The 11,118-nt window shown below is 39.5% G+C and overlaps 2 protein-coding genes across 3 annotated transcripts; one reads left to right on the top strand and one right to left on the bottom strand.

The window, feature by feature from the left end:
• The first annotated feature begins 6,282 nt into the window (after window positions 1-6,282).
• Window positions 6,283-8,071, top strand: LOC106817221. 2 transcript variants are annotated; one of them, XM_014821885.1, is made up of 4 exons: window positions 6,283-6,701; window positions 7,064-7,241; window positions 7,518-7,640; window positions 7,907-8,071. In XM_014821885.1, the coding sequence occupies exons 2-4, from the start codon at window positions 7,122-7,124 to the stop codon at window positions 8,057-8,059; spliced, it is 396 nt and encodes a 131-aa protein (XP_014677371.1). In that variant the 5' UTR covers window positions 6,283-6,701; window positions 7,064-7,121; the 3' UTR covers window positions 8,060-8,071. The 2 variants fall into 2 exon arrangements, with proteins under 2 accessions (XP_014677371.1, XP_014677370.1); XM_014821884.1 differs by having other exon boundaries at window positions 6,283-7,241.
• An 884-nt stretch (window positions 8,072-8,955) lies between these two features.
• On the bottom strand, window positions 8,956-11,118 carry LOC106817220. Its single transcript, XM_014821882.1, has 2 exons — window positions 10,759-11,118; window positions 8,956-10,238 (listed from the first exon to the last, which is right to left on the bottom strand). The coding sequence occupies exons 1-2, from the start codon at window positions 10,952-10,954 to the stop codon at window positions 9,025-9,027; spliced, it is 1,410 nt and encodes a 469-aa protein (XP_014677368.1). The 5' UTR covers window positions 10,955-11,118; the 3' UTR covers window positions 8,956-9,024.

Here is an 11,118-nt window from a genome sequence, read left to right as displayed (position 1 = left end):
CCAGTGCTTTAATTATTATTAACACACATAATATGCCATTAGATAAGTTTCAAATCTATACTGTACTTTACATAAAAACATGATACTATACTGAAAAAAATAAATTTATATTCTGGTATTATTAATACAATTTGGAATGATGATGTTTAGACTAAAATACAAGTGAAATGTCATAAGGCAAAGATTCATTTTCAGGCCCAATAATAAATTTGTAAAACAAGCTAGATGATAGATTTCTGTTTTTGCACCTGCTTTTAATTATGACAGGAAAGCCTAAGTGCACAGACGTATAATTTTTATGCAATTATGCCAGTGCTTTAATTATTATTAACACACATAATATGCCATTAGATAAGTTTCAAATCTATACTATACTGCTGTACATATGTAGCTGGTGTGACTGCTGTTAAATTCATTTAATGTTCTACATGTGTATTATTGTACTGCGCAGCATAGTTAATTGTAGCTTCCTAAAGTATTTTTAAGCCTTTTAAAACTGATCAGTTTCCCTAACATTAGTATTCTGTAGCCCCTTCAACTAAGATTATCCATGCCATCTTACAACAAAATACAATGAAATAGGTTTCTTAATCACTGTATAACTGGTCAGATTTGACAAATGCAATTGAGCTTGTTACATGCAAAGATAGAAGTTGGAAGACGAACCTACACTGACATGAGATTGAAGCAATGTTACCAGTAAATTCAGAAAATATTTTAGCTTTGAATCTAGAGGCTGACTGACTCTACCCTCTCCCCTTGTGGACAATAAAATATTTTCAATATTCCACAGAGCACATGCAAGACAAGTATGAGAACATCTTTTAACATACCTTTCCTTTTTCCATGTTTGCCCTGTCCCTGTTTGTCTTCATCTTCGTTATGTTCTTCATTCTCAACAGCTGTATATATAATCAAGAATCATACATTAGAAAAATGAATTCTTATTCTGGTATTATTAATACAATTTGGAATGATGATGTTTAGACTAAAATACAAGTGAAATGTCATTAAAAGGCAAAGATTCATTTTCATTCCTAATAATAAATTTGTAAAACAAGCTAGACGATAAATTTCTGTTTTTCCACCTGCTTTTAATTATGACAGGAAAGCCTAAGCCCACAGACGTATAATTTTTTATGCAATTATGGCAGTGCTTCAATTATAACTTAATTATAATTAACACATAATATATGCCATTAGACAAGTTTCCAAACTATACTGTACTGTTGTACACATGTAGTCGATGTGACTGCTGTTTAATTAATTTCGGGTTCTACATGTGTATTATTGTACTGCTCAGTAAAACCCTCTTCTCATCTGTAAACATAATTGTTGCTGTACCTCTCATTGCTGTTATTACTCCTGATAGGAATGATAAATTATGCAACCAATTGTTTCTCCTAAACAAGTGAATGACAACTGTTCCAAATATAAACTTCGCTGTGATGCATATATATTCTGTCTTACCATCATCCAATGTGATGTCCATAATTGTGTCGTGCATCCTGGATGAGTCTTCCTTCTCGTTCGGGAAAATACTCAAGTCTAAAAATAAAAACAAGAGAAATTACATTTTAGGTAAAGTACGAACTCAACAAATGATTCATGAATATGTAGCTCGATCCACTTTATAAAACCTCCAAAGTTCCTTAGATATTACTTATAAAACCTACAATTTTATATATAAAAGAGCACACTAATCTATTCAAATTATTCGACGGTCATCATCATCATCATTAATTATCATCATCATCATCATCATCATCATCATCATCATCATCATCATCATCTATTTCAATTCATATTCATCAATCTCCAGAGCACTATATATATATATATATATATATCTTTCAANCAACAAGTCCCCGCATACGGCCATCTTCGTCGCTTCTCGCTATACTTTGGGGCGGTAGGGTCTTTCAATGACCTAATGACAGTCTGCCAGCGTCAGACTAATTCTATTTAATTGAAGTAGACACGCCTGAGGCCACTGTGAAGTGAGGGAGACTGGACCGGTCCGAAGAGCATGCCCTTATGATCCGCCGTCAGGAATTCATTGACCTCTGGCGTGTACAACTGATGAGTGCATCAATCACTCGCCTTTGAGTTTCCGACGGGTTCGTCGTAATTGCTGCGACAGATTCTCACTTATTTTTCCCCAGCAACAACATCGTAAACACATATGGCAGAAGGACGCAGTTCAATTGAGTGGGGTATAGATACAGCAGGCTTTCAGCTCATTCTCTGACGCAAAACCCTGACACGATAAGCCAGACGGTTGAAATTGGGCCGGACAGTTATGTTACATAGTGAAAAGGCTATGACCCTCAACCTGTCGGCATTTCAGGAACGCAGCCATCTGGCCATGGTCCGGCGGTGATGAAGGGTTTGCCTCTCTTGCCCAGCAACGGCATGAAATCACCAGTCTGCAGGGACTGACTCAGAAGCTAGGTGATACAAGTACATGCTCACGATGAGTAATCCAAAACTCTGGTGCCGGTCGGAACGTACCCTGGTCGGACCGCGCAGTCGATGAAATCGCTCATGGACTCGAGCCAAGGTCTTGGCCAAAGCAATGTTCAGAGATCATGGAATGTTTCGAAGATAACGAGTGCAACCAGGACTAGACGGCAAGTACTGTGCAGATTTCAGGCAACCATGGGTCCCCGTCTTGCCATATCAAGCAGTGCAAGACTCGCATTCAATTGATCCGATTCGACGGACATTGCTAACAATGTCGGGCAAATATGGACATGCAGGCGGCTGACTGGCTGGGGTACCTGGCATCGGAACTAGTACTGGGCTTGGAGAGGTCGCTCTGCAGCGCCAAGAAGAGCAGGACGAAGACTTCAAATGATTATTTCAAGGGTCTGATAACACGTGGGGGCAATCAGGTGAGATACATTGTTGTTGACACGGGGCGATGTCTCGTTGACTGATCTCCAAGATTATGGGATTGTTCTTCAGCCGAGGAGAAAATGAAAGCGTTGTCTAAGAACGAAGCTAGAATACGTTCAACTATGTCTGAACAAGTTGTCTCCTTGTGAGCCACGACAGCACAGAGATATTGGCCCCGTTCGACTAGCGACCTTGAGTTTGAGTATCCTTGTTCCGGATAATGATAAGCACTGACACCAGTCATTTTTTGGCTGGACTTCATATGGAATATGTGCCGGTTACAGTCAAAATCCGTGAGATGCCAATCAGAGAGCCCGAGGGCTGGAAGGACGTCACTCATCCAGGGTGAACCTTTCCACTACTAAGGCTGTATTGATTCCGAACGACAATAACTAGCAAAGCCCTGAAGACTCTACACCACCATCCGGGAAGAAGCGAGTCATCATTCGCGGCAATATCTTACCCTGTTCATTGGCCACGGATTTCCGAAGCTGACTACGTATAAGGATTCTTAGAACGAGCCCGACTGCTAAGCTAATGCCACCCCCGGCCAGGACAACTGCCCGTATCGGGCGCGGCAATGGTGAGAAATCGTATAATCTCCCGTCGCGATTAGTGAATCTCGGATCCGTAGAGCCGGCTCGAAGAATTCGCAAAGGTACGTGCTCGGAAGACTTCCCATTGTCTATGGAGGCTTCACAATCCAATCACGTGATACGAGCACTATTACGAATAGATTAAATATCAAACCAAGATTAGAAGGTAGCGAACAGAGGCAGTCGACAGCCGTGAAGAATTCCCTCCTGATTGATTGTCTCGGTGTAAACTCAATAACGCGCTAGAAATGCCCACGTTCTAATCCCTGCTTGAAGAAATACAATCACGTTTCTAATGTAAATATAACACTAAACGATCGAGATTCACATGGATCTCAGTGCACCGTATGAGACTGGGAGATAATGCCCAACCTATCAAGCAGTGCACCAAGTACGGGTCCTTCCACTTGTGCTGACGAGTTGGAGGAGCAATGGCGTGAAATGTTGAAGATGGGTTTGGAGGTCCTGCACCGGTCCCGGTCCATCTCCAGTGGTCCTAGTGAAAAGAAGTCTGGGCTGTTCCGGTTTTTGTGATATTTACGGAAGCTACCGAATGCTGTTAACCAAGATAAAGGATGCCTCACTCCTCGCCCAGATTGAGACTCGGCTAGCAACCATTAGTCGGTGCTGGGGCATCTTTAGCAACTGTGAGCCTTGACGCATGTTACTAGGCAAGTCCCTGTCAAGCTGACCATCGAGACAAACGCGGAGCCTTCTCTGACTGGCACGAACTTGTATTGGTTAAATACCTCCCTATGGGCTCTGTAATGCACTCGCTTGTTCAGAGATTCGATGGGTTGCCATTCGCTTGGTCATGAAGCTGCAAGGTCATGGCTACTTTACTTGATGATCACAATTTTCACGAAAACAGTTTGATGAATCTGGAGTCTACAAGACGGCCTTTTTAACGCCCATATCGATAAGTAAGGCAGGATTGAACTCCACCCACAAGTGTGCAATCTCTGCAAGGACGCAGATCAATCTTTCTCAGAGCAGCCACGGTGAAGGCCACATGTTTATTAACTTGCATTTATTGGCTTTTTTGGGGGCTAAAATCGGTACGTATAGCCGCTTGGAATCAAACCGATCCATTTAACATCCAGAAGATAAAGGACTTGGTCGGCCGAAGACGGGAAGCATGGAGCAGAGTTTGTCGCCTCATGGCTTCGACTACTCTGTCGTTTGCGTGGAGGGAATTGTGCAAAGCGATCGCCAAAGCGCCCATGATTCAAGCTCAAACTGGAAAGGCATTTATCCCTTTTGTGTGGGATGATGCATGTCAAGAGAGCTTGCGACAGCCTGAAAGATCGACTGATGTCGCCTCCAATCTGGGTTTCAAGTGGGGCGCGGAATACGCTTCACCCTGGCACTACGGCATGCATACAATTTTGGCGGTCTGGATGTGTTAAACGTCAGGGTGCAGGATGACATGGAGGGGCGGGCAAATGGTGAACTAACTAGTAAAGCCGGGGTCTAGTCGTCAGTGCGGTCTGTGGAAGCAACTTCGTCCTGGCGCGATGCGGGCGCGACCGATCGTCGTTTAGGCAATACTTTAGATACGTTAATAAGAATCGAAATAACATCTCTTGAAAAAATCTCTTGTAATTCGCAACACTTTTAACACGCTTATCAAAACTGGTATCGAAGGGCATAGATATATAGATGGGCACTGAAGATTCTCTGATTATCAAGCCGAACTCGAGAACTGGCATTGGCGGAAAAGCATCGCGCGGAATATAAACAAGAGCTTTGTGAAAGAGTAAACATTTGCATCATACTGTGTTATAATCTCATATCGTATATAGGCATGTGGTTGTTCGCGCATGAGATGCTCCTGCTAACGCGATGAGTTTAAATTTATTAAATGACAGTCATATAGTTCCAAATTCATTCTCCACTTGCCTGATTATACTGTACAACCAATGTTTTTCTGTGTTGAAGCCATTCCTACATGGCGTAGCCGCCTTGCGACATGGTGGGCCATGTATGTCTATGTTACCATATTGTCTATGTAGCAGTTATTAGTTTATATATTATATTGTAAACATTTGTAGCAGACCACAACAGGATGATACTATGTGACGCTCCAGTCTGTGTTTTATTTTTTTCAATTCTTGTTATTTTGCTTAACTAGTTGATTACATTGAATTCCATGACCATAATCCTTCATTATCTTACTTTCAAACAGGTTGGATATTTTACCAGACCAATAAGACTAGTGCAGATCGTACACGCCTGAGTACACAATCGGCGATCTTCAGATGCAAAGCACGTACATAAGATCTTCATGCTGAATCGGTGAAGCTAATTTCAAGAAAACTATTTCACTGAGGGCGCATCCGAAGTATATACGCTAACAGCAGTTTGACAAATCATTATGATAGGCAAAAACTGCAAGGATTCTATGAAACAAGGTAATGTAACAATAACATGTGGTTTACATCTGTAGTTGTAGCTATAATATTTACAGAGCAGGATAGGTAACAATGGGACACTAGATCAGCTTAGCTGGAGTCTAGGACGTGTTCAGTTGTTGGTCTAACAATGTGTAGTAGACATGCAGGCACCAACAGTCCTGCATGTGACACTGTAGCAGGTTTTATGTGAAGATTAACTAGTAGGATTGTGAAATGTGTAGAATGGGAGATAAAATATGTGGTTGGGGAGTTAGGAGTAAATGTGGATACAACATATATATAAACTATTATATACAATATACATGTATATATACATGTCCATGCAGACTCATAAATATGCATGTGCACAGTGCGTGTCTCGATATACAATATATATATTGTATATATATTATACAATACAATATATTGTAAATAATATCTCTTTAATCTTCCATGTGTTGATTTGTTAATTTGCAAGGTTGAAACAATTTAGTTGAGTAACTATAATTTATTTAAATTGAATATTGATGTTTCCCATTTCAGATTCCTAAGGTTTGTGCGCATAGCAAAACCTAGTGGCAGTACTTCTGTGTTCATATCATCCTCGATGTGGGCTGAGATGAAGAAGTCTGTTTCCTATCCAGTTGATGTATCAGTAGATGAAACCGGGGTCATAACTGAGGCGCAGTGTGAGTGCGGAGCTGGACTGGGCCCAAGCGCTCATTGCAAACATGTCACAACCGTCATGTTTGCTGTAACAAGATTTCTGGAGGAGAAACAGTTGATCACTGAAGTTACATGCACAGAGGTTAGTTGGATTTATTAAATAATAAACACAGTATTTCTTCACATTTTTCCATAAATAAAATATGTGTGCATGTTTGTAGTTGAACAGTCTCCAGAAACTCCAGGTAACGGTTTTTTTAGTTGTACCTACCTTGTATTTGAGTTCAATTTTGTGGATATTTATTTTAACCAAATACAGAGGCATGCATGCTCCATTTCCTTCGACATTCATTGGCAATCATTTGAAAACAAGTTAGGGAGAGGTCACCATATTGTTTTCTTTACTAATGTAAATATTGATCTCACCTCTATTATTATATATCTCTCTCTTATAAATTTATTTGTGGTTCTGCCTCTAAAATTAATTCCATTCATTTTTTGTAGGTCCTTCAGACATTTCATCGAGCGAAGCGCCATCAAGGAACACCCCTCAAGATGACAGATGCGAGTACCTCATCAGCAACGGCAGCTCCGGTACTCAAATTATGACCCTAGACCTGTAGAGTACAGAAAACTAGAGAATCGCAATGACACCTTCAGGAACACTTGCATCAACTACCAGGTAAGTGCATTCAGCTTGGCACCGTCTACATTTTTGTGTTTTAATTGAACGACCAATTCTACTTACTTCTTGCAAAGATAACTTAATATGTTAGGAAAGTAGCTCCTGTTTCTCCTGTTACATTTGTTAGACATCTGTGATTGGTTTAATTATTGTATTAACACATATATCCTCTATAATGCTCAAAGTAATTTTTCTATTTTAACTGGCCACTCAATGTTTTGGAAACCCAGACATTTCAGTATGCTGCTACTATAAAATTGTTACTCTTTACAGGCATCCCATGCTGGTTCTATGCCGTCAATGCAGCTATTCCCACCAGCTAATCCTTGTGCGATGATCTATGACCATGATTACCTAAAGCAAGATGGTATTGCCAAGTTCTTTTCAGAAGAAAAGGTAATTTATAGATACCAATCGTTGATGTGTTGATTTTAATTTTAAACTAGTTTTGTTAATGTGTCTAATCTATAGTATTGATACAGACTTTTTGAAGAACACAATTTGGCTTTTGCACTACTTAGATGTATTAGGATTAGAATGTAAAATCTAAGGCATCTAATCACCTGCATTGAGACCGAAATTCTAAAGATCTTAAAAATATCTAATTCCAGAGTATAACATCCATTTCATAATTGTTAATGTGCTTCTTTTGAATTTTCTAGCAAACAACAATCACTGATGCAGAGGTCAACACCATCGAAGTGGAGACTAGGGGCCAGAGTGCGAATAAAGTATGGAGGCAAGAAAGGGAGAAGAGAATAACAGCATCGAACTTCGGCACAATCGTCAAATCAACAGAGAGGAGGACAAGTTAAGTTAGCTAATTCACTAATGTCAACATTACAGATTAACGCAAAAGCAATAATTCATGGTAAAGATATGAGTCAGTAGCAATAGAAAAATACGAAGAGGTCAGTCAGTGTTACAACTGAGTGCGGCTTATTTGTTAGTAAAGAAACCCTGTGCTTGCAGCATCTCCTGATCGTGTTGTTAATGCAAATCTAATTGTCGAAGTCAAAGTGCCCCTATGTTGCCAAAGATAGTCTAATTTCAGAAATAACTGTACCATATTTAACGACTGATGAAAGCGGAAATCTTAGCCTCAAGAGAAACCATGATTACTTTTATCAAGTGCAGGGACAACTATATTGCAGTAAGAGGTCAGAATGTGATTTTGTAATCTATACACTCGATCAAGGACATTAAAATTATAAAGGTAGCCGCTGATCCCGAATTTATTAAGTCTATGGTTGATGTGTTGATGACCTTTCATGAAGACTACCACAAATGTGCCATTATTAACAAATACATCTATAAAAATTATTTCGATTATCGTTTCTAGTGCTTAAATTGCAAATATAAAGGTGCCAACTACTGCACAATTGTATATAATTCCTGAATAGTGGTGATGTTGCTTGTTTTATAACACTATGTAAATATCAATAACATTGAACAGCTATATAGTATTTGTACATAATGTATATATTAGTAAATACTTGTACTGTTGTTTGTCAATAGCAAATAACATAAATTATGAAACAAGGAAATTGAGTTTCTGTTACATATAATTAAATTGTTTGGCATATTCAACTAGACTCGTGGGAATATCCCACACAATCTGCATGCACTACGAATCACACTCACAAATGAACTAGACATTCACACTTATTTGGCACAACACTAAAAAATCAGGCAACTAATGACTGGTAGCATATATTAGACAATAATAATATCACATAATAATACTTTTCTTGTGAATGTTTATCTATACCAACTTTATCTATGCTGTTCTTGGTACAATGCATTTTCTAAAATTGCAAAGGTAGCAGCAAGCTGTTGTTATCTCACTAGCAAGTGCTATCTCAGTTTTGTTTAACCGATGCTCTAAAATTTTATATGTCTTGACTAGACCAATTAATCTTTCAATGTGCACTCGTTTACTGGCAACCTTTCTGTATTTTAAAATTGTGGATATAGATAGACGGTTCTTATTTTTGAAGAATTGTGGAATGTTAATGAACACGTTTGCTGAAACAAATAGGTCTTGTATGTTGAACCCCTTATCCACCATTATGCTGTCTCCAGGTTCGCACATCTGCTGCATGCCGCTCCTCTCTATTATCTGACGGTCACTGGCTGATCCGCCATATGCATCAGATACGTAAGATATCAGCCCTCCTGGTGTTCCTCCAACCACAACTTTGGCCATGTTCTTGTTTTTATAAGTGGAAAATGTCGCTTGTTGTAACAGTGGATTTTTTGGCTTTTTAATCGGAAATTCTGTGCCATCTAGAATCACTCTTGTTGTTGGAAATTTTGCACGAAAGTCAGATGGTGTGAAATAGTATACTAGATCTTGACTCGGCCACCAGGTGAGCTCGCTCCACTCATGTGACATAAAGTTAATCCATGTCACAAAGATATTTGTGACTGAATTTACAGATATGGCAAAGGTTCTTGAGATTGCAAAATTTGGCATGTGTTGACGGAGCTTGACCAAGGTGAGAAAGAACTGGTCTATGACTGGCAGCGATGGTGATACTCTATGGAAATAGTTTAGATGATATGCTGCTTGTCCAAGTGTTTGAAAAACGAATAGGAATTTTGCATAATTCTCTAGTCCTGTGTAGAAGTGTATTCCCTTAGGGTCGTTGACAAAGAATGTAGCTGAAAAACGTTGAGTTAACTGACACTGGACAGCCACATCTCGCATCACAGTTACAGTTTCCTGCAATGAGTTGCCTGCACCAACACCTCCAACGTGATCATCAGTGGCTTCTACAATTTCCTCGTAGACGTCTACATTAGATGACACATTCGCCTTATCCTCCAACTTTCGCCGTTTTTCTATTTCACTTTCTTGCGCCGCATCAAATTGCACCTTCCTTCTAGCTCGTTCCCTCCTTTCCAACTCACTAGAAGATGATGCCTTCTGCCAGGGGAATATATGTGGCACAGCAGTCCTCTTTAGTCTTTTTTGCAGTCTACTGGTACCTGCCAAAAATATGGTCCATATTAATTAAATTATTAGGTAATTAGATTGGATCTTTCATTATGTAACAGTGTAAACAGTGTTCATATACCTAGAAGCATTTACCATAGACTACACTATAGACCTGTAACTGTATACAGTATTCATTGTCAGTATACAGTAACTGTATACAGTAGGCCTATATACTGTATACAGTATTCATTGTCATTGTCACTGTCAGTAATCATATGCGATTTATTTTGCAACATCATAAATAATTTTGTATTGCTGTTACTTGCTGTTGATCTTGTAAATCAAGTAAATACGTGATCTAACAGTAAAACCGCGGTCACTATACAGTTCATTCACAAAGATTCATAATCATATTGAAAGAATGACAAGGTTAGGAAACGAGTCACAGCCACACACATCCGCACCGTCGTACGGCATGCAGGCATAGTACTATAGTCGCATAGTCATACAATTAGCTATGACTTAGTAGTTACACCATTAGTTGTAATTAGTATTAGAGAAAATAATTACCTGTTGTAGTAAGTCCCGGCATATAATCATCATCATCGAAGTGTTCCGAACATACTACGGCATGCTTTGACGGAACCCAATCTTTTTCTCCTCGTCTTACTGCTGTTTTCCATGCCTTAAACCGCGATTCATCAGATCTAGGGAATGCATGCCCTCCACTATTATTACAGAATGGTACGCAACACTCTGTCGGCATTTTACCAAAGATTTTGAACGAGTTATCTGACAACTCATATTCGTGATACACTAAACTTATTTACTTTCGGCTATGCTTTCGGTAACCAAGGGACCGAGTTGCGTTCAGCGCCGCCGAGCGGCGGATCGATATTTAGAGTTCCCCATTAACTAGCCGTTACTACG

The sequence above is a fragment of the Priapulus caudatus genome, unplaced genomic scaffold (assembly GCF_000485595.1).
Source record: "Priapulus caudatus unplaced genomic scaffold, Priapulus_caudatus-5.0.1 Scaffold1637, whole genome shotgun sequence".
In the NCBI taxonomy this organism is placed as follows: domain Eukaryota; kingdom Metazoa; phylum Priapulida; class Priapulimorpha; order Priapulimorphida; family Priapulidae; genus Priapulus; species Priapulus caudatus.
Note: the sequence above shows the minus strand (reverse complement) of the source record. Positions and strands in the feature narration are given on the sequence as shown.

Bases quoted from the DNA above. Each gene is read 5' to 3' on its own strand.
- LOC106817221 (XM_014821885.1), top strand. From the start codon at position 7,122: ATGCGAGTACCTCATCAGCAACGGCAGCTCCGGTACTCAAATTATGAC. The intron at 7,242-7,517 runs GTAAGTGCATTC...TACTCTTTACAG, and splicing joins ACACTTGCATCAACTACCAG to GCATCCCATGCTGGTTCTAT. The intron at 7,641-7,906 runs GTAATTTATAGA...TGAATTTTCTAG, and splicing joins AGTTCTTTTCAGAAGAAAAG to CAAACAACAATCACTGATGC.
- LOC106817220 (XM_014821882.1), bottom strand. From the start codon at position 10,954: ATGCCGACAGAGTGTTGCGTACCATTCTGTAATAATAGTGGAGGGCAT. The intron at 10,239-10,758 runs GTAATTATTTTC...TATTTTTGGCAG, and splicing joins GCCGGGACTTACTACAACAG to GTACCAGTAGACTGCAAAAA.